Source organism: Aythya ferina, assembly GCF_964211825.1.
Source record: "Aythya ferina genome assembly, chromosome: 3".
In the NCBI taxonomy this organism is placed as follows: Eukaryota; Metazoa; Chordata; class Aves; order Anseriformes; family Anatidae; genus Aythya; species Aythya ferina.
Genome location: NC_140298.1, coordinates 30,175,823 through 30,199,035, shown reverse-complemented (window position 1 = coordinate 30,199,035; position 23,213 = coordinate 30,175,823). Strand labels below are relative to the sequence as shown.

The following is a 23,213-nucleotide window of genomic DNA, read 5'->3' as shown; positions in this document are numbered from 1 at the left end:
AAGGAGTAGGTGGAAGATGAAAGGAAACTAAGGAATGAAAGCATAAATGCCTGTACAGAACGTGCATGGATGTTGTTGCACGGAACAAGATGTCTGAAGAGAAAGAGCACAGTGTATGCTTCATGGAGCCTTGATAATGAATATGATCCTGTGCCAGAGAAAAAGGGTAGCAGGGGCACAATATGAAGATATATTTTTTTTAAAAACTACTACCCACAGCTCAGCATAAGTTCTCTCCATCATTCGCAGTTATCACACTTCAGCACTAACTCCTTTCCTTCTCCTTAGCTACAGACATTTTGCAATTTTATTTTCTAAACATAGGTGACAATATCAAATAGCATCCAATGTATGCATATATATCATCTAAAATAAATATACGTATGGAAGTTTATGTTAGAAATATCTAAACTATAGTCCCTTTTTTACAACCAACAACAACGTGTGAGCTCTCAATGCTCCTGTGATAAAGGTTTTGTAATGTGCATTCATAGGGGAAATCCGATTCTTAACTACTACTTCCTGCTACAACAGGTAAAAGATTTGCCCATATACCCTCCACAAACTTGAACGTCACTTCTTAGAAACTGGTGGAAGATTATGGACCCAATTCAGCAGAGAATTGACAAAAATACTCCATTCTTCGTAAGAACTTTTCTGAAAAGGAATCTGTAATTTACAGCTTCAGAATATGAGTAATAGTGCCTTGTCTGCCTGCTTACTGTGATCTTTTCCTTGTCCTGCAGCAGTGCATACGCTAGCTTGAGGAGTGACTGGCATCAAAGCCTGACGAATGGCTTTCTCCCAGCCCTGAGCTACGTCAAGTCCAACTCCGGTGGCAGCAAGAACAGGACTGTGATGACTGCTGCCATTGTTTTCGCCAACAAAGTACACCATCGTGTCAGTGATGATCTCAAAACAGTATGGGTTGCTGCCCTGCACCACGTTTGAAAAATCTCGAGGCTGAGTCACCTGGAGAATTTCTGAAAGTGGAATCTCCTGAAGAAAAATATTAAAGATGAAAAAAATGAAAATGCATATAATACTTAAATACACTGATGTTCAGAACTTAAAGTGTTTGCAGACAAATCAAAGCACATGCATGAAAATACCAAAACAAAAAAAAAACAAACAAGCTTTGTAACTGATGTCAAACTGTAGACAACCATCACCCTCCCACAGCTTTCTAAATTCCTGTATACATGCCTAGAGAGACTGTCAGCCCCACCACAGTGCCTTCCATACCATCACCATTCTCTTTATAACCTGCATTTATATTCAGCACGACACACTCCACCCCAACATATGAGCGATGCGCAGCTATGGAGTGACTGTTTCTCTCCCCCTATAGTTTATACAGCTTAGCTAGAGAAGAACATGACAGGGAAAAAAGTGAAACAAGACAACATTAGGAACAGGATGTGGTTATGTAAGCTAGCCAAAAAGCACTGCTTCATGTATCTGAATTATTTTTGGTAAAGATTCTCTTTCGTATAGATCTTAACTTCTTTCAGCTCCTCTACCTTGCCAGCTTAAGATCGAGGCATGAAGCAGTACAGAGAACAGATCTGAAGGAAAAAACGGTTGTAAGTTGACACTAGTTGGAGAAGGACGTTCCACATGTATAGGAAGGCGTACAGGTGCACATCACTTGCAAGAGTAGCGAACAAGCAGGTGAACACCAGGCTGGCATTATGGGGTTAAAAGACAGCAGCTGATTCAGATGAAGAGCAAATAAACACAGAGGTAACAACTGGATTTTCTAACAGTAAAGACAAATAACCTAATATTTAAGCAGTAAAAAAGGGGGGCAAAGGGGCAAGTAAAAGGACTAAAAGCAGTGACAGGACGGAGCAACAAGCAAGGAACATATTTTACCAGCTGTGTTTTGAACGCACAGGGCAATACAAGTATCAGGGAGGTCTGAGAAGAAGAGACTGCAGCGGTCAAGATAGGGATGAAAAGGATCTGGGCAAGTTTAGCTGGGCGTACAGAGAAAAGGCTTGATCTTAGAGATGTTATAAGGGAAGAAGCTGCAAGATTTGGACCCCACCTAAGGGTGTAAGACGAGAAAGGGAAAAATCCTGTTTTATACATTTAAAGACATTTTCTGAACATTCCACCACTGAACACATTAATATATTAGCAATATAACATACTCATTGCTAAGCTTCATTTATGCCAGGCTGCAGAGTAAATTTTCCTCTAAATCTTACTTGTAACTTTCAGTTGTACAGTTGGGAATTTCATTTTGGGAACCAGAAAATAAAATATTTAAGCATGCAAACTTTCCCACACTTCTTACAGAATGCAAAAATCCTAGCCTTTAAGTAGACTCACAGCCAAACACATCACCTAGGAATTGCGAAGAAAGCTCAATATGCAAGGCAATTTAGGAGAACAGAACATGTAAAACATCAGAAGAGATATACTCGAGGATTAAAACAGGAGCTGCAAGCAGCTTCAGAGAGTTAGTCTTGGTTCTTCCCACTTACGAGCTTTGGCCAAATTTTGACCTGTCACAGTTTTGATTAAAAAAAGATACGGAAAATTGAGATAATACTTAGTATACTATTCATTGGGACATATTTCAAGTCCATAAAGCACCTGGAGTAAATCAAGTGCAACACAGTTATTACTCGTCATTAAGTACCTTGTAATATTTTGTTCCAGATTCATTTTGAAACAGTGTGAGGCATTTGCTGTCCAGTCTCCAGTAATGTCTTTTTCTCTAGAAAATGCACAGTACAAAAAGGAATAAATCAATGACAGGACTTTATTTATCCAATTATTTAAATTAGAAATGCTTTAAACAACTATGATAATCAAGTAAAGTTAATCTACAGTTGCATCTTAGGCTAGACACATGAAAAATACTTTGGAAATGCAGGTTTTTTATGATTATTTTTTAAAACTCAAGAAGAGGCTAGCAGAAATATTTCCACAAACCAGAGAAAATATAACTTACCTTACTCTGACAGTGGTGACAACAATTGTTACCTCCTACAGCAAACACCTACCTACACAAGTTTCACTCCAGGCGTATGTACTCACAAAACCTGAATTATTTTCATTCAGTAACAATTACGGGAGCCATGCTTTCTCCTTCCATGCCCTCACAAGATCTCATGTGTTTAAGGACTGAGCAAGCCTAGTGAGTCCTTAATCATTTTGTCAACACAAAATTCTAGAAGGTCAAAAGTGCACAGTGGCAAGAAAGACAAATTAGAAGACTCAGGTGGACAAAATATCTTGGGGGAAAAAAATAAAACAAAAATCAAGACAGACTAAAATAGCCATTTTTCAGAAGTCTTCACGAACAAGAAGTACCTTCTCCACAAAAAAAGCAATATGCTTGATGCACATAACTGTCCAATAATCTTAAGCACAGGAACATTCCTCAAAATAAAAAAGCATGTGAAAGCTAACGTAGCCATATGGATCTAACTTACTTTGCTTGCACCATGTTCATATAGTTAAAAAACATTATTTTCTGGAAGAAAAATCAAAGACCGCTAGCTCTGGCCTACTTTTACAACATTTAGAAACTTAATACCCTCATTAAAACCAAATGCAGAGCTTAAATCATGGTGAAGCTAGGACCACCTGTAGGAGTTCAGCCAAGAAAGCTTGGACATGAAGAGATTTAACCTAACAGAATTCCAAGCCAGCACTGAATAGAAGCTGGGTGAAAGGATAAGGGTACACCCATCCTTTTGACATACATGTATATGTGGTGGTTTTTTTGAAATGTAAGTCAGGGAAGACCTGTGGAGAAGAGTGTTTATGGAACAGGTTGGTAAGTACTTGGGGATTCAATATATGCTTATACTGCATACTGAGAAAGGAAGGGCTCTGAGCAAGGAAAACAAGAATACAGATGATGATTGGAAACTTCTCCTTATGAAGTGTAAAATACAGTGTTACCCAGGGTCAGCAAGAAGTATAGGGATATTGCTGGTAAAACAAACATCATTGGAACTGATGGAAAGCTAAAATCATATCAGGAATAAGAAATAGGCTAACAGTGCTGAGACCGAAGTGATCAATTAATATATCTGATGTTGCAATGCTTAATACAAAAGCTTCCTCCCATTAGGAAGCTCTCTCAAATCTTGCTTGGCTGAAGGTACCTAGCTTTGGAACAGAATACTCTATTTCATTTATACCACCTTTTTGGTAGCTATCATCTAGGTGGCAGCCAAACTGACAAATAAAAATTATCAAACTAAGGTAAGGTGTACAATCTGATCATTGAATCCACGGAAAAAACGTACTGACTGTACTGAAAGATGAAATCAGATCTGAATATCACATCTACCCTGAACACTGCTAGAGCTACTCGTCTTCTGTCTACCACCTGGTCCTAATTTGATAGCCAGCTGACAGTAGTGCTTATTTAAGAGTCTGGGCTGAAATATGGTAGATATTTACTTTGATTTGTGATAAATACACATGTTAATTAGAAAACTGTACTTTCAAGAGTTGGTTTGCAAGGCAGCTTTCGACAGACCACTTGTGGCGGTCTGTCTAGGTGACAATCAAAACAAGTGAAAATACTGCAGTAACCTGAGCTGACTAGTATCACACCCTTAAGCTTGACTGCAACATAACTGAAATAAACCTTGCCTCTCTAAATTCCTGAAGTCTCCTTCTATCAGACTCCTGCATGGAGACAAAGAATACAATGCTGCTTTTCATGAACAGTTTCAACGTGACAAACTGGGTGTCACAAGCTCTGGAAACTTCTCGACTTCATATTTTTCTTTCATCTCCTCAGATGAATAAATTCACTCTCTCCCACCAGACAGCCAGCTATCCTTCCTTATCTTCCTCCTTAATATATAAAAACAAGGAACTTGCCTAAGAAGGTTTCAGAGATCATTACTGGTAGCACTGCAAACCAACATAGTCCTTGTGAAAGATGCTTACATACCTAAGGATATGCAGCCAAGCCACAGGTCTTTATTCCACTGACATGAAGAGAAATAGCAGGCTGAGGGAGGAAACGGTGCTCAATAATACTTCCAAATAGAATTAATGCTAGAGGAATGAAGGACTTCCATATCTACATATTACATTTACTCAATACCTTGACCACTAGAATATGGTTAACTGTTTAAGTACTCATCATTTTATAACAATTTTCACCTTTTCATGTAATTGAAAAAACTTCCAAACAGAAGGAAGATATAAGTAAACAAATTATTCCAGTTTTGGGAAAGCTGAAATCTTAAAGATGCTATTCATTTGAGACAGTTCAGAGATGCTTCTCTTTCTAAAATGAAAAGTACTTTCTAAAATGAAAATTACTGAATCACCCCACGAAGGATTGTGAATGAACTACAGGTGCACCGGAATTTTTTCTAATGAACACAATTGCTAAATTATGTCAGATGATACCGTAAATCAGTATATCTAGATAAATAAAGTACACTGGTTTAGAGAAATAATTTAAGTTAATGTACGAAGAATCAAAGTCACTGACCAGATTGTCTCTACTAGTATAGTGGACCATCCATCCTTCCTTCACCATTGTACTGCTCTTCCTCTTTGTATGCTTGATGGACTGTACAACCCTCATGAGAGGAATATTATTGCTTGTTGAGGGACTAAAAAGATAGAACAGTTAGTATTTAAATTAAAATACAACAGTATTGCAATTATAACGGTACTTGAACTATTGGCTAAATGTATAAAACAGGCACCTTCTCTTCCCAACTTTATCTCACTGATAGATGAAATTGATAAGAAATCTGAGCTCCCACTAGCTGTCCAAATGCAAGTATTGCAGTACTTAAGTGGCATTACAGAAAGACAAAAAGAAGCACAGTGGAATAGGGATAACCACAGAAATCATTCTCTCAAAACAATTAACTGGCCACTTGATTCTTAGCCCAACATAAAAATGATTAACATCAGCATTGCTATTACTTTCTCTTGCCTACATCAACTATATTATAACATAATATTACACTAATAAAGTACATTTTCTCTTTATGAAAACAAACAGAAGTGCATTAATTCAAATCATACTAGAAAGTTTTATCAATGTTCATCGATATTAACTTTCCTGCAGACAAGTATATGACAGCCTAAGATGTTGAGAGTCATTAGTTAAACAAAAGGTTTTGATAGCATTCAGGGTGGAATACACCACCACATTGCCCACTTAGCACCACAGCTCCTACATGTGGTGCTAGCAGAATGCTTTGCAATCACAGAAAATCATATGATAAATTCCAAACCAAAACATAAGAATGCTTTAAGATGGCACGCAGTTATATGGTAGAAGTGGCTGCCACAAGACGCTGAACATACTGAAAATTTAAATTGCTTCAGATGCAGTTAGAATTACATGGAAAAATCCTATCTAGAGGTGGAACACAAAAAAAAAAGATGCTACTTCCAACTCAGGAAGTCCTTGAGCTATAAATCACTGAAAACTGGAAAGGTATCATTGTATGTGCTTCCTGTTCTTATACTCTTCCTTAAATATTTGCTATGAGACACTGGGCTAAAATCACCCTTGTTTGGCCTACTACAACTGCTCTTCAGTTTTTAAGAATGACTTAAAATCAGGATAACACTATTCAGAACAAGAAGTTTCCCAGTGACATGGTAGAATTCACATCACTGGAGGTTTTCAAAATGCGACTGGATAGGGTGCTAGATAATCTCATCTAGGTTCTCTTTCCCTCCCAAAAACATATAAAAGGTTGAACCTGATGATCTTTCAAGGTGCCTCCCAACCTGAGCTGTTCTATGATTTTATGAGAATACAGAAAGTAAAGAGGACAAACCTCAAAGGAACTACTTCTGGTAGTGTTCACAGGCAGACTGGACAGGGCTTTGAGCAACCTGATCTGGGGAAGATGTCTCTAGACCCCCCTAGGCTGAAGTCATGAAGATCTTAGTCATGTCTTAGCCTTAAAATATGACTTAGCCTAAGGCATGCATTTTACCATGCTTTAATAATCTGTCTTATTTCTTGAATAGCAGTCATAGCATGGGACTTTCTCAGTCAGAAAAGACTACATTATTTCAATTTATTTATTTTTCAGATTTACCTGGGACAAGATAACTTTACAAAGCAGTTTCAAGTAAAAAAAAAAAAAAAAAAAAAAAAAAGAAAAGAAAAGAAAAACATTAGGCAGTACAGCTAGACTACTCAGAAATGTTTTATTCAAAGTTTTACTTCAAATATTGAGGAAAGTGCACCCAGAGCACTGAAATCCACTTTATGACTTACCTAATGGTTTTGACAGCTTCTTCATCTTTGTCTGCATCGAGGTCAGATGGATCCATAAAGAAGATTTTGTCCTCTGGAGGAGAGGGCTCCTCAGTATCATCAAGACCCCGGCTACCATCACTGTTCATTTCACTGCTATCAACCTCCATTGGCATGTCCAAATCCTGGCCTGGGCTAGCAGGTTCTAGAAGCAATACAGGATTCAGATATTATTTCAAATATACAATTGAAAAAAAATCATCTTCTCCAGTTCCCATTTATGCAAGTAAACATACTAGTGCAATATGAATATACAAAATCCTCAAGTTTTTGCTAAATGATACAGAATATCCCAACAAACGTTGTCAATTTGCTTTTGCTTAATATCAGGGCAAGAGAAAGCCAACCAAAACAACAGCCATATTGAAAGGGTTTTAGTGAAAATCTTAATGCGTACATCCACATCTCACTAAGTAATTCTGTTCCACAAGCGACTGGTACAAAGTGACCTCTTGATGGCTAGAGACGATCCAGGCAACTAATGCCTATGCAGATCAAATACTTCATCAACAGAAACTCAATTCTACTCTTGCTGCCCTTGCAGCCCATAACATCAAAAGAAAGAAAAGAGGGTGCTGTGGTGCTGTAGAAGAGAAAAGCAGAACAGGTCTTATTCACATCTGACTCTTTGCTGGCACTTTAAAATTACCTGAAGTTCTACAACTTGCACAGTTGAAAACTAAGAATAAAAAGATATTAACACTTTCATCCACAGCCCTCTGTTGTTCTTGTTTGTGTCTGTGTTTTTTTTTGTTGTTATTTTTTGTTTGTTCTTTTTCTGAGAGCCCCATTTAACAATAGAAAAAAAAATTACCCAGACTTTAGTCCACAAGAGAAAAAATTGTCTGAAACTGTAGTTCCCAAATTACATAGCCTAACACCTTAGCACCACAAGGGTGTTGAAAACAGGCTGCTGCAACAAGTTCAACATAATAGTTCACGGCCACCAGTCTCAAGACCCAGACAAGAGCCTTGAAGCTGGAAAAGGCAAACACTAACGACGGGATATGCTGTGCAATTACAGCAGACCCAATGACACACAGGGCTGCTGCCTAAGCCTCTGAATCAGGCTCTGCAATTCAGTGCAATCTGCTGGATGTTACCAATTTTATTCCCCCCAAAAATAAAAATTACAAGTCCCAAGATTTTGGGCAGCACATCACAGAATGGCTGAGACTGTGAGAGACCTCTGGAGCTCATCTATTCCAACCTTTCTGCTCAAGAAGGGTCACCAGGACCATGTCTACACAGCTTTTGAAGAAAAGGAAATCAACAAAATTTCTTTCTCACTGGGCTCTCTCCAGTATGTTAATGTCTCTCCTATGAGGAGAGGCTGAGAGAGCTGAGCCTGTTCACTGTGCAGAAAGGGAGGCTCGGGGGGGATCTCATCAATGTACAGGAATCCCTGAAAGGAGGGTGCAAAGGTCAGAGCCAGGCTCCTTTTGGTGGTGCCCAGGGACAGGACAAAAGGCAATGGGCACACAAAAAATGGAACATAGGAGGCTCTATATGATATGAACACCAGGGAACACTTTTTTTTTTTTTTTTTTTTTTTTTTTTAACTGTGCAGGTGACTGAGCACTGGCACAGTTTGCAATGAACAGTTTCCAGTGAACAATGAGATGATTAACAATAAGTGTTAGTTTTTGCACATTAAGAAGATTTCTCAATTTTTCATTTTCTATGAACAATCACAATCAAGCAAAGCATACTATACTTGCCAAGACTGATTAAGTAAAATCAAAGCCACCAAAATACGTTTTACAGTCAATCTTTTAATCGTCAACAATCTCAGGTGAAAAAAAATGGGAAAGTAAAATAAAAGCATGCAAAATATTCAAAAACTAGGACGTCAAAAGCTGAAATGTTTCTCATCTTACCTCCATTGAAAGTCACCTCTCCAAGACAGTCTTTAGGCACTTTAGATGCACAACGTTTGTGACAATTGAATCTGCAATCTAAAACAGAAGATAAATAAGCCCAAGATACCAGGATTTTACTCCTCTTCAAGCAGACACTAACATACAATCACGACTTCCTTCACAAGCTTCAGTCCAGATGCACATAACAGAAGACAGTACTGATGAGATCACTTCCAGAATTTATGATCTTGTCCTGATGTCTCATGATTTGTCCAACCACTGTTTATTATGTCAGCACTTCCCTTCCCAGTACAAAAGATTTTACTTCTATAGCTTTCCCTCTAGTTATTTTTTTTCCATTATGATGTAATTTTCCCCATCCTCTCATCTGTTCCACACCCTTTTTTTCCATTGCTACTTGTTTTAAATGTCTCATCTCTATCATGTTTCCCCACCTGCTGCTTAAGACTTGCAGCCACCATAGCCCCTAGGATCACACTCCTGTACCGCGGAGCAAGTATGCTTTGCAGTAAATCCCAAAGTTCAGTTCCCCTATCATTCAGGCTACAGATTTGGCCAGACATCAATGAAGCTCCATATCTGCCTGCCCAAATCTCTCCTTGGACACGTGGCTGACAGAATACTGCACATCCAGATCTGGCCTGATGTGGAGATTGAATATAACTTGGATGTGTGCCATTTCTGCATTTGAGGTATCAGATGCTGCCTACTCAATAGTCCGGCACCCGTTAGTAGCATTACAGGAATTTCCTTTACTAGCAGCATCACTGTAATTTTCAATTGCATATCCATATCATGAATTTTAAAGCTCCCTAGTGTCCCCACAGCTGTTTTCAAAGCAATAATTTAGCCCATTTCTGCTATCCAGAGAAAGTTCATCATGCTTTTTCCCTGTAAGTCCAAATAAGAAAGACATTATCATTCCTGGTTTAGTAGCTGAGTAGCCAAACCCTGGGGCCAGCTGCAACCTGGTTTAGCTTCTGAGTGCCTAAGAGGAAGAATTCTAGAAGACTAATAAATTGTCCTTTCTGTAGCAATGTTTACAGTCCGTATTATTGAATACCGTTACTTCGCCAGTCTGAAGGAGGCTGGAAGAAATGGAGAAATTTCAGATCCTCCCAGGAAACTAGAAAAACTAACTTATTAGGATTGACTTACTCTTGACGTCCAGAAAAATTCTTCAGTACTGCAGTGCAACTCTAGTCTAGTAAACAGCCACAATCCCTAACATGCTTTTAGCCTACGGCACTAGCACAGTCCCAAACAGTTCCCAGACCTAGTTCATAAATTAGAGCATCCTATGACATTGTTCCCAACAAGCCATCCACACGCAGCCACTCAGGGTTGGGAGGCTAAGATAACTTGGGCGTGAGTAAAGACCATTTTGTCCTAGTTGACCTCAGTGTCCAGGAATGTTCCTGGGCACATTTAATTTAATATAAATATAGCATTAGCATCCCAAAGATCATCTCACAGTCTAGAGTACAAGCCCCGATGAATTTAAGAAATGCAGGGCTCTCAGAGACACTCCAGAACATGAGACTGCTGCAAGACCCCAGACTTTGGGAATCTGAGCAAGGAAGTCAGTGGGAAACATTAAGAATCTGTATGTCAAAGCAGTATAAAAATATTTTGATTGACATCAGTTACCAATATATTAAAAATACATATAAGATACAACTGCATAAATGCCTATTAATATATTTATTCATGTTCTGTGTGTAAGTTTAATATTTTTCTAGCCTCGTTTTCTATATATTAACAGTTTTCTATCCAGTGTCATTCATTTTACTGAAAATGAAGTTGTAAGCCCAGTTTTTCATAGCTGTATATACAATCACAACAACTGTGTATGGTCACTGGCATTTAAAAGTTAAAACTGCAAAACATCTTTTACAGGCTTCATTATTACACATGTCTAAGAGATACAGCAATTGAAAAATCAAACAGGGATGCATACTTCAAGTAGACTAAAAGACCTGCAAATTAATAAAACAAAAACAGAAATAAAACTACTCTTTCATATACAAAACAGCAGTATATTTAGTCAACAGAAAGCTAACACAGCTGTAAGCTTACAGTTTTCGCTTTAAGTGATCTCTTTCAATATGTTAGCCTCTGGTACTCACATTTGACAAACTCACATGAGAAATTAAAAGTCCTTCCCGTATTAATATTTAGGATTCTTCACTACAGTTTTCTTTCCTGCAACAAAGCTAACACACCTGTACAATCCAGTAATGAAGTGCCACAAGAAAATCGCAATGCTTTAATTACATCCTGGGAACTTCATGGAAGAGTCTAAGAGCTGAAGCCATGCATCTTAACGTATGCTAAATAAAAAATATACAACTGATGGAACCTAAGCTACTTCAGGAAAGGTACCTATCTTTATGAAATTTTCCAAAAACATAGTCATCAATATAAACAAATATAATCATCATTATCCTGTATTAGAACAATATAGGGAAAACTTCTAAAGTCTTTATTGATGAGTCTAGAAGACAAAGAAAAGGACTTCCCATTTTCATTAATACTTCAGAATTATCCTAAAATTAGTGTTCCATTCTACATGATTAGATCTCATTTTTCATAAAAATGGAAACAGAATGCACAGTCCACTCAAATGAAAAGGACGAGTGCTGTAACACTCTTAAGAACATGCAATTTTCAAATATGTACACTGCTTTATTTTGCAGTATACAAGCTTCTAGTAATCAAAATGTATGTTTAAATAAGTTCTATATAGAAGACCTTTACTGAAATTCATTGCTGTGGCAGAAAATTAAGCGCTTACCTTTACACTGCATTCCTTGGCGAAAAAGGCCCTTGAGGAGCCGTTTGCAATACTGGCATATGGTGGGACGAGTATAAGAGTGAACAGCAAAGGTGTGAGGAACCTTCACTCTGCAAAGCACCATTTTTTCCATCCAGATGGGACGGCCACTCCAAGAGGGAATCCTTTTACTAGGTTCTGGGCAGCAGCGCTAGAATACAGAAGGTATGCAGCACTTGCATCAACAGAGCTCCACTTCAGAGGGAAAGCAGGGGAGAAAAGTGAGGTGCGGGTGGGACAAAGAGTTGGCACTGAAAGTGATCAGATAAAGAAAGCAAACCCTGGCCAAGAAGCTTTAAGAGGACATTTTGATAAAATAAATTATTAAAAAAAAAAAAAAAAAAAAAGAAAACACCAGATGGAAAAGCCTTGCAAAGTTCAGGAAAGTATGCATGAATCTGTATTTCCACAGGAACTAAAATGCCAAAAAACAAGGCCAAAATTCATTCTTATGACTTTTTTTTTTTTTTTTTTATTAGAGCAACCTGGCCACATTCACAGATAGCATATACAGACCCCCAAATCGGGGATTAAATGGAGAACTCTGGAGGTAGGCAAACTAGGAAACCACAATTACCTCACATTACCAGTTTTCAAAAGCAAAGTACTTCGTGCCTGGATAGCTTATTAAGTTAGGCAAAAATATTTTTTAAAAAATTAAAAGTATTTTGTAAAGTCAAACAAACAAATACTCAATATCTTACTGAACTTTCAAGCAGGATAAACTTACAGTTATCTAAATCTAAAAAACTGTAGAGGAAAATGTGGCCCCACACATGAAAGTAAGACTGCTGGAAGATTAACAGCAATTACCATAATATACTACTGATAATCTAAGCCAATAGTAGAAGCCAGATAGCAAAGAGTTGCTCTGCCAGGCAGAGAAGAACCTGGGAGTGATGGTGGATAGTCGGCTGAATATGAGCCAGCAGTGTGCTCAGGTGGCCAAGAAGGCCAACGGCATCCTGGCTTGTATCAGAAACGGTGTGACCAGCAGGGCTAGGGAGGTGATCGTCCCCCTGTACTCAGCTCTGGTGAGGCCGCACCTCGAGTACTGTGTTCAGTTTTGGGCCCCTCGCTACAAGAAGGACATGGAGGTGCTTGAGCGGGTGCAGAGAAGGGCGACGAAGCTGGTGAGGGGCCTGGAGAACAAGTCCTACGAGGAGCGGCTGAGGGAGCTGGGCTTGTTCAGCCTGGAGAAGAGGAGGATCAGGGGCGACCTTATCGCTCTCTATAGGTACCTCAAGGGAGGCTGTAGCGAGGTGGGGGTTGGTCTGTTCTCCCACGTGCCTGGTGACAGGACGAGGGGGAATGGGCTTAAGTTGAGCCAGGGGAGTTTTAGGTTAGATGTTAGGAAGAACTTCTTTACTGAAAGGGTTGTGAGGCATTGGAACAGGCTGCCCAGGGAAGTGGTGGAGTCACCATCCCTGGATGTCTTTAAAATACATTTATATGTAGACCTTAGGGATATGGTTTAGTGGGCATTGTTAGCGTTAGGTCAGAGGTTGGACTCGATGATCTTGAGGTCTCTTCCAACCTAGAAATTCTGTGATTCTGTGAGTTACTGAAGAGGTACTAAATAGGTATGCAGAAGTCATAAACACTAGGAAATTCCATGAGAGGAGAAACACTATTTTATGTTCACTAAACAAAATCTTACCAATAGTCATAAACAGCAGCATTAATATATTTCATGACTCAAAATTATACTTCTTAGCTCAGAGCAAAAAAAATACATTCTTGTACTAGACAACCTAAATAAATTATATTTTAAACTACGACAAGAACATAACAGTTATACTGTAAAGTAATAGAAACTTAGATAAGTGGGAAAGACTAAGTGTCAAAAGCACACCTTTTACCCCTTGGTAAAAGCTGCAATGAAATTAGTGGATCCAATAACCATCTGTTCTGTCATAGAATCACAGAACAGGGTTGTAATCACAGAAAAGGATTGGAAGGGACCTTAAAGATCACCTGTTTCCAATCCCTGCCATGGGCAGAGACACCTCCCACCAGACCAGGTTGCCCAAAGCCCCATCCAACCTGATCTTGGACACCTCCAGGGATGGGGCATCCACAGCTTCTCTGGGCAGCCTGTGCCAGTGCCTCATCACCCTCTGAGCAAAGAATTTCATCCTAACCTGTAACCTAAACCTCCCCTCTTTTCATTTAAAACCATTCCCCCTTGTCCTCCCTGTGTTATAAGTATATCCAGTAATGTCTTAGCAACCATAGCACCCATTATAACAAAAAACTGTTATGGATGACGGCTTTACCACAAGCCCTTCATCCCCTGCATCCTCCTTGATAGGGGCTGGTTTTTCAGATTCTCTCTGTGAAAAGTTTAGCAGCATATCAGGAACATTCTCTACTCTCCCAACATAAAAGCTTACAGTTTGTACTTAGCTAGCTAAATAACCATTCTACAATGATACAATAATTACAGAATGAATCTGGATTACAATGAAGGCAAGGTATTTTATCATTCCCAAAATCAAGGTTCTCATAGTTCACATAACCACAAGTGACAGACTAATGACAAAATTATACATAAGTTATCTCTTCCTTCCAGTTTCATTTCTCACAGCAATAGCATTATCTGTAAGTGTCACAATCTAAGACTCACCAGAGATTTAAAAATTAACTAAAACTAATCATACCGGTCAAGCTCAACTCCCTCCTACTGATTTTCAACCACTTAAAACACCAACTAGTTCCCCAGATGTTAAAAGATTTAAAGCCAGAAATGGTTTCCCCTTTCACATTACGTACCTCTTCAGAGGCAGAGGCCGTGTATTCAGCTTGTGCTGGCCTTGGAACTGAAAGCCCTGCTCCTGGTAAAGACACATTAGACAGACGCCTCTTCCTCACTCCACTACAGTTATTTGGGATCTTGAAGGCACATCGCTTATGGTAGTTTAATCCACAACCTGAAAGAGACATTTTTGCAGACAAAATTTTTAAAAAGTAACAGAAATAGTAACAAACTGTTTTTGATAAAGGGAATCGTTAAAAGTGGGCTCAAAAGAATGGTGAAGACAGAAACAGATTCTGTTAAATTCTCTGATTTTAGTGTTCTTGATGCAATTCACAGAAACGGTTTTTGCATAGCACACTGGAATACTGTTTTCCGGTAAGCCCAGCCCTAGAAACAAGGTGCAAGACTCTGAGGCAGCTGATCTCCCTCCTCACTTCTTCTCCCAGCAGGAGGCTTTCACCACTCCCTCCCTGTGGAGCAGAGGAGCCAAGGAGCAGCCAGCAAGCAGGCAGGGTTGGTACCTGTCAGCAGTTGCAGAACACTCTGCAGCCAGCTGGACGAAGGCCATAAGCAATGGGATTCCCCTTCGGGAGTCTCTCCAAAGTACATGCTCCTTGAGCAAGCAACAGGCATTTGTCAGCTAGCTATTATTTCAAAGCGAGACAAGAACAGTTGTTAAGCTGTTTGTTTGCCCAGGGTCACACAATTTGTATTAAAGCCAAGACCAGAACTGAGGTTTCCTGATGCAGGAGGATTTCCAATGCTATGTGTTTCCATTTTGAACAAGATGCAATTTCTTCCTCTGCATCTGTTACAACTAATCACAACAAAAATACAGCGAAAATCAGACTTACCTTCACATTTCAGCCCTTGTCGTACCAAACCCCAAAGCATCTCTCCGCAGTAGTCGCAAAAAGTAGGAGCCTTGTAGGAGTGCACATAAAGTGCATGAGGACGAATCTGGAAATCTTCAACTGTAGCCAAAGCTTTTAAAAAATTGCAGTAAGTTACAGTTCTTGCCATAAGATCAACAAGGATTTATGAAAAGAATAGATTGTTTCAAAAATGGCTGATTCAAAGAACACTAATAAGCCATTTAGACACCAGCATTATTCCGTATACCATTTAAAAATGCATTCAGAAGATTACATAGTTTTCAGTAAGCTTTTTTATTGAGGAAGAAAATCCTGTGGACTTTGCAGGCTAATGGCCACAACCAATCAACAGTATGAGTCACAGTAAAATAATTGCAATCATCAGGTTGTGTTGTTTTTTTTTTTTCCTTTCATGTTGAAAACCTCAGTAAGTCAAGAAGGAAAAATATAACAAGCTTTGTTAAAGGTAAACAATTGATGAAACAATTCAATTTTCAAGTTGTTTTGTAACCTATAACATTTTCAAACAAAGGATAGTTCCACAGGTTCCTTCATATTGTAAAGGATTTTTTCAGTAAAAGTTTATTAGAACGAACTTGATGTGTGTCAGAATGGAATTGCGGATAGTTTCTGTGGAACACTGCAAACTTCACTAGTCCTGTTCTTTTTCTTAAAAAAAGCACAAATATATTTTGTCCCATTGTACTGTTTTTGTCCTATTTCTTTGTAACGTAAAAAAAAAAAAAAAAAAAATTATGCTATCATTACCTTACCCCATTGTCTTTTATTCTTTGACTAAAATATACACTAATGCTTCATATCCAGACTCCCACATCTCAGTTTTAAAAACCCTACTGAAAGAGATTTATGTCCTCAAAACACCTCAATTTCTGGTGATCTGTCTCTGTTTATAAGGAAACTGTCAGATTGTCAAGAAGGAACACACACAAGTTTTCCCAATGTGCCACTAACCAGAAGCAATGAAAAGCTCAAACCAAGATGATCGATTATTAAACACACTAAACATGCCTAGGTCCTGAAATGCAGCCAAGGCACTCAGCCTTCGAACTCTTGAAGTCACACTTTATCGACCCAAGTAACAAATCTAACCCCATGACAGCCAAGACATCTCTTTCTAGAGCACAGCTTCAGTCTGGCACTTAGTCCTCAAAGCCTGAAAGCACCGCTCAATACTAGGCCAGCTGTTATTTGTAGCTTAACTAGCTACCAGTCTACATCTGACTTCTGGTTGACTTCAACAGGGTATTTCCAAAACACACACAACCAAAGTCACTCAGGGTTTGCTAACTGACGTTACTGAAGACAACTACAGGTTAATACTGCCAGTGCTACAGACTTCATCATTTAAAAGAAATTGTTTTCAAACACTACAATAACCATTAAGACTGTCCTTATAGGTATGATTTAGCAACTACATACGGATGAAACATTTCCGTGATATGAACTGTCAATGCAAAAGCTACGGAACGATGACAAATCTAAGCAAAAGACCAAGAACACGGTTGGAAAAGCAAATTCTGAACCATACCTGCATTTCAATTTCAATAATTAATAAATCTAAATAAGACTAAAACATGAAAACAATAACAAAACTCAGTACTGAAGCATCAGTACTGCATGGATTTTCTTGGAAATCTCTACCCCAAAACGGTGACCCTGTGTGAGACTGCTTAGCCAAAAGAGTTCAAGGCACGCACGATACTAATATTCCATAAAACCCCGTTTTCTTTTAAGCAGCCGAAGCAAGTGCTACTCCGTTAATAATACCTACCAGAGAGAACAACCTCAACAAGATCTCCCTCATGTATCTCTTCTGCTGATGTAATCCGTTGCAAAATATTATCTGAGTTCAGGTCATGCCGGAAGAGGAGAATTTTGTCATACATGCCAAAGAAACCACACTCTGGGAACTGCAATAGAAAGCAAACTCTAAATTAACACATGCTTTGTTAATCCTACCCACAAAATGATTTATTTTTTTTAATAACTACAGAACTCAAGTGTTTTAAGTGTTCCATGGGGGAAAAAAAAAATATTATCTGCTTGACATTTTTGAGGAACTGAAGCATTTTCTGAACTGAAATGTAGCATTAAACAAGAAAAAAATAAAACAAAACCCAGTGATAAGAACTTTTTCCCTGCCTCCCTCCCTCTCTGCTAACCAACAGTGACACTTTCGCAAGCCTGAAATGGAAAAATGCTTGGGCTTTTTATCTCTCAGACATACGTAATCAGTCTGGTACCTGAAAGCCAATGCAGATTTCTCTAAGGCAGCTTATCACCACCTGCAACCCTTATTTCACAGACACTGTGATCAGCCAGGCAGGCAGCTCCAGCCACTCCAGCAGCACTTGCCACTCTTCCATTGAGGGGCAAGCCAAAGAGGCTCAGTGCTCATGTCCCACAACAGTTGAGATTTGCAGATGCAAAAAAAGGAGAACTCAGTTCATTCCAAGGGCAGAAGATAATATTCCCAATTCATATAGGGAACAGATATGCTATACAACATGCCATATTTCCATGACGTTCCACTAAAATGACTCTTATTCTGTATTTTCTCCACTCTTTGAATGTGATTAATACACATTAAAGTGAAAAGTTTAAAAGTTAACAGACAGTTCACAGAGAAAAAGAGCAGGAACAGAACCGTGAGAGCAATGAACAGCGATCAACCAGCTGCTCTGGCCTTCTTCTGTTCAGACCAGAACTCAATCTCAAGGTGTGAATAAACACACAGACGGGCTAGACAGAAGGCAGGAAGAATGTGCAGAAAAAATACAGAATAGCACACAACACGTTTTCTATTGATTAGGTAACAAACAGACTACAGCTTGGTAATTTAAGACTGGCGTCATAAGTAAGAGGGTCTAAACTGCATGAAGCTGGTGGTATGTCAATTGTCCTTTGCTAAAGTAGCCTAAAGACTCATTTCTACCAAATCAAAGACGTAATGAAGGTATCCGTCATGGCCATTGTTTTCACACTCCCTTCCCACTCAGAAAGAAAATAATTTCCTCTTTCCGGCAGGAATTTTATCCAAAACATTAATTTGGCCTTCTCTGTTTTGGTGTGCACGCCCTGCACATTCACATCAAATATTCACAAGTGTTCTGTGGGATGCAGAGCCCTTGAGGGGCTGTTTGCCATTTCTTACAAGACAGTAAAGGACTCGCTTACTCTCCAACTGCTGCATGGGCTCCAATGGCCCCTTACACTAAATCACTACACATTTTCCTCCAGCCCCATTAACAGAGAAAAAAAAAAAAATAAAGTTAATCTGTATCTCCAGTAAATGAGTAAAAAGTTAAAAAGTCTGTGTGCCTCAATTAACAAGAAAGCAAAATGTATTTACAGTCTTTGAATATGTGCTGTGAGGTTTTATTCCTTGATCTTATACATGCTGGTTAGCCAGATATCAGACTTCATGCTCATATCAACAAGAGAACGCTATCACATCAATGCTAAAATTCCTTTAATCTTCAAGATAGCGTCTAATTATAGTATATCTTTTGCGCTATGTTGCTGAATAACTTCATCCCAACAAAAGGGAGAGAAAGCCAACCAGACTATGCTATCTGCCTGCAGATCAGCGCACCGCTCCTTACCGATGCTGGTGGTTAACTGCAGCTGCCAGGACGGACAGCTAACTGGTGACTCAGAGAAATAGTATGAACTATTGCCTCTTTGCACTCGGTTCACAAAACCACCTACAAATCACAGATTTGAAGCAGCCCCTGTGACACTTCACAGGTTTAAGCCTCCTTCTTCTGATAAAGATATGCCTTAATTTCTTGCCTGCTGGCTCCTCCACCCCAAAGCTGGGAATGCAACACCCCTCGCCAGCGCCTTCACCAGAAGGATGCGTGTGGAGTGCTGGCCAGCAATAACCTTGGCGATTGACACAGGGTTTTGGTCGTGGGGGTTGTTTGTTTGCTTCAGGTGGTATCTTGTAACAGGATTTTTACACGAAGCTTAAACTGTGCTCACACTGTACACTACCAGACTTTTCTCTCTTGTAGTGCAGTGAAGTAGAGCTTTTATAGCTGTCTTTATGCTGTTACACAAAGCTGTTAAGGAGGAACACTATCCAGCTCCTTTGAAGTGTTAAGAGCTCCTAATGTAAACTTGAAAACAAAATTCAAAGTGGAATTTTTTAAAGCTTGTTTTATCTTACCGGATTACATGGCTATTACTTTCCTGCCTAAAAGCCCAAACTATCTGCGCAGTCACTCAGAACACATAAACTGCTAATCCCCGTACCACTTTGTTTCCTAAAAGCAAAAAGGAGGCTGTTCCCAGCGTTAGCAGTTCCAGAAGAGCATCTAACTACAGGAAATCACTTGCGGGAAGTCTACGTATGCAATGGCTTGTGCCAAATTCATCTCTGGTACACCAATATTAACTCACATAAAGAGCACACGTGATCCTTGTACGGAGGTGGTACCAGCACGAGTAACACTACTACTGCATTGCTACAGTTACACCGAGGAAAACAACGGGCATATCTAGAGTGCTCAAACGAAGCGTTGCCACATGCCTGCTTTTCCTTGATGTGCACCGGTACGCTGCTCTTTTTCCCCAGAAGAACACAACAGCCAGCGGCCAGTATTGCTGGAGCAGAACACGACTGGGGTTTCTTTCTAGCTTGGCAGTAACCAAAAGATCCTTCTAGTTCAAGTTCCAGGACTTACTTTACAAAGTTCTGGACCAGTCGCCAAAAATTCACACTAGGGAAAAGCGTAGGCGGATATTGTTTCAAGGTCCAATATCTCATGACCCGTCATAACTCAAAACAAATGCTTCAAACTGCTGGAAGTTAATCCCAAAGTCTAATGGTGCAAAAACACCCATTACCTTGGAAAGCCTCCTCCTTCACTGCAATCACTCCCATCTCTTCTTCTGCATCCCTACGCAGCTATCTGCTCCCACTCTTTCAAGTCATGTGCCAAATCACATTGTCACACAGAGAACTGGGCTCCAACCACATTGGAGGAGATCTTTCCCTCGCTAGACGCCTCAGCACAGACACACTTGGACTACTGCTTGGCTAGGTTTTGCAGCACACAAACCTATTACCACACTGCAGATGCTCACCTGCCCTGCACATACCGTCTCTGTGCCCCCATACTCCCCCAGCTCCCATTTTCCTGAAGGCCTGGTGGCTTCTCGTGCCCCACCTCTATTACACTGCTGACTTGTTTAGCTTGTACGGAGAAAGCAGATGGCAAGTCAAGAAGGCAAACCAACAGGGAAAAAAACATTCAAGCACAGCCTGATCATGAAGCAAGATCTGGATTAATTTTAGACCCATTCAAAAATAAGCACCATGAACTAAGAATACAAGCTTAACCTGGGGGGGGGGGAGGGGGGGAAAAGGTTCAAGTACTGGTACCTATTACACCAAATTATTAAAAAATGGATCTCTGCAACTCTTGTAGTAATACAGATCAATTGTAATATGATCCTTGTAACAGGATGCTTCTACTTCTCAGTATTTTATTAAACATAACATCTGTTAGCAGTTTAGAAATCATCTCCAGCTCCAAGTCAACGCCTCTGCCACAAACAGGTTAGATAGCTCCCCATTACTACGACAGTGTCCAAACCTTCATAAAACAGCTCATACTCATACCACATGTTTTGGTCTCTTCACAACATAATTTTAAGCATTTTAAAATGAACACTCTTTTTTTCCCCTCTTCAGCAGCCATTAAAGAAGAGCTACCTATCCAAACTACTGTCCCATTAAAACCAAAGTTTTTAGGTGTTTCAATAATATAAGTATACAATTAATCATCACTTGTTTAGAAGAGTCTACAGCATTATTTGTGTTTTTCCTGTCAGGCTTATTTCATTATCAAAGCAAAACATTTGGACACATCTCCCCAGTTTTTGCTTGCCTCCTTCAAATGTACTTCATCTTCACAGAAAACTGGCTCGTTTTCTGAAGAACCCAAGGACTTCAGTTATATTCCAGCTATCAAAAACTAAATCCCAACCACTCTAATTAAAATGATAGGCAGAGCTATCAAAAAAATACAAACATACTGCCAGGATCATATTCAATACAGATCATTCAAACTATTGACCAGGGAACACTCTGTACCAGAGCTATGACATTTAGAAAAGCAATTAGAGTCTGAAACTACAGAAACAGTAGAAAGAGTCACAAGAAGGTGTAATATGCAAAATTTAACTCCTTTTGAACACAACTACACTTGCAGCGACTGCATTCTCAACACCTTACAGAGGCTGAACAAATAAATATGAGTACACATTAGGCACCTGCCTAAATAGCTATTAACAGATTAAGGCTGGAATTCTGGCAAGTTGAAGCAACATAAAGCAAGAAACAATCGAGAAATTAACATCAGTAAGAAAGCATAAATATTGTTGAGAGAAGAAATTTAAGGTAAACAATGACACCTTAAAGACTCAGCATATAGAGAGAAAGATGACGAAAAAACAACACGGAAAGAAAAGTGAAAAAGGGAAGTTTCAGAGTCATGAAAGTAAAGATGTACAAGTTTAGGAAAAAGGTCACAAGATATCCTGCAGATACTGATGCTGTACAAGTAACAGCACAGAACAATCAAATGTCTTTCATTTGTAGCTATTACTTCAAGCAGGACAAAATAAATGAGCTAGAATAAAGCACTTTTAGCACCATATGCTGTCCTACATAATTCTGTTTGCGGACAGCAGGGCATCACCACATGTTGTGGTTTTTCTCGTCTTAAACTAGTAAGGCCCACGTTCTACTTGTCTAGAACAAAGAAACAACATGTAAAGACAAGATTAAGAACTTGTCTCTCTAATATCTGATCACTGTGCACGACATACACTGTCCATCTACAACTTATGCTAAAGACACATTTGTCTGCTTCTAAACACACTCTCTCTCTTCCCATCTGTTCTTGCTTTGCTTCCTTTGCAGACTTTCCCTGAGAACTGTATGCCTGGCGCTTCAACGGGCAGCAATCTAGGTAAGGAATGAACAGAGAAGAGAGATCAAGACTAGAATGAAGAATCTTCACAAGCATCCCTACCAAGTTTACAGTTGACTTGTTTCCCTGAAGACTTCCTTCAAGCATTCTAATACTCAATACCATTCACACAGCACTCCCCAAATTTCACTTTAAACTTGAAAAAAATCTTTTCTTGTTCCTCTCCTGATGTTTAGAACATTTTTAACAAAATTGAGAGACACATCAAACGTTTGCATTACCCATCTCCCTCTCCCTGCATATGTGTCTGCTGCTTCTTTAGTTTCAGTTCTGCTGATGCTACTTTTAAATACCCTTCTGCAAAACCTGAACAAGCTGCACTGAGCAGCATCTGAAACAGGAAGCACTACTGATCATCAGTACTACAGAAAGACTGACACTAAATGCTAGGAAAAGGCATTAGGTAGACACAGTACTTATTTCCTAACTCAGCTGCTCCCCAAGACAGGCTTTTGCAAGATTTTTTTTCCCCCGTTGATTAATTTCCCCTGGGAAAAAAAAAAAAAAAAAAAAGAAAAAAAAAAAGGAAAGGCATAAGT

At 39.2% G+C, this 23,213-nt stretch overlaps 1 protein-coding gene across 1 annotated transcript in view; it reads right to left on the bottom strand.

Moving 5' to 3' along the window:
- Positions 1 to 23,213, bottom strand: part of PRKD3 (protein kinase D3) — a 35,808-nt gene that overhangs the window by 9,830 nt on the left and 2,765 nt on the right. The window contains exons 2-10 of the mRNA XM_084512468.1: positions 17,439 to 17,577; positions 15,626 to 15,757; positions 14,786 to 14,943; positions 11,972 to 12,161; positions 9,172 to 9,249; positions 7,253 to 7,436; positions 5,489 to 5,612; positions 2,654 to 2,731; positions 723 to 999 (exon numbers count right to left, since the gene is read on the bottom strand). Coding sequence (XP_084368594.1) covers positions 723 to 999; positions 2,654 to 2,731; positions 5,489 to 5,612; positions 7,253 to 7,436; positions 9,172 to 9,249; positions 11,972 to 12,161; positions 14,786 to 14,943; positions 15,626 to 15,757; positions 17,439 to 17,577 — 1,360 coding nt within the window. The remainder of the gene's footprint in view (positions 1 to 722; positions 1,000 to 2,653; positions 2,732 to 5,488; positions 5,613 to 7,252; positions 7,437 to 9,171; positions 9,250 to 11,971; positions 12,162 to 14,785; positions 14,944 to 15,625; positions 15,758 to 17,438; positions 17,578 to 23,213) is intronic.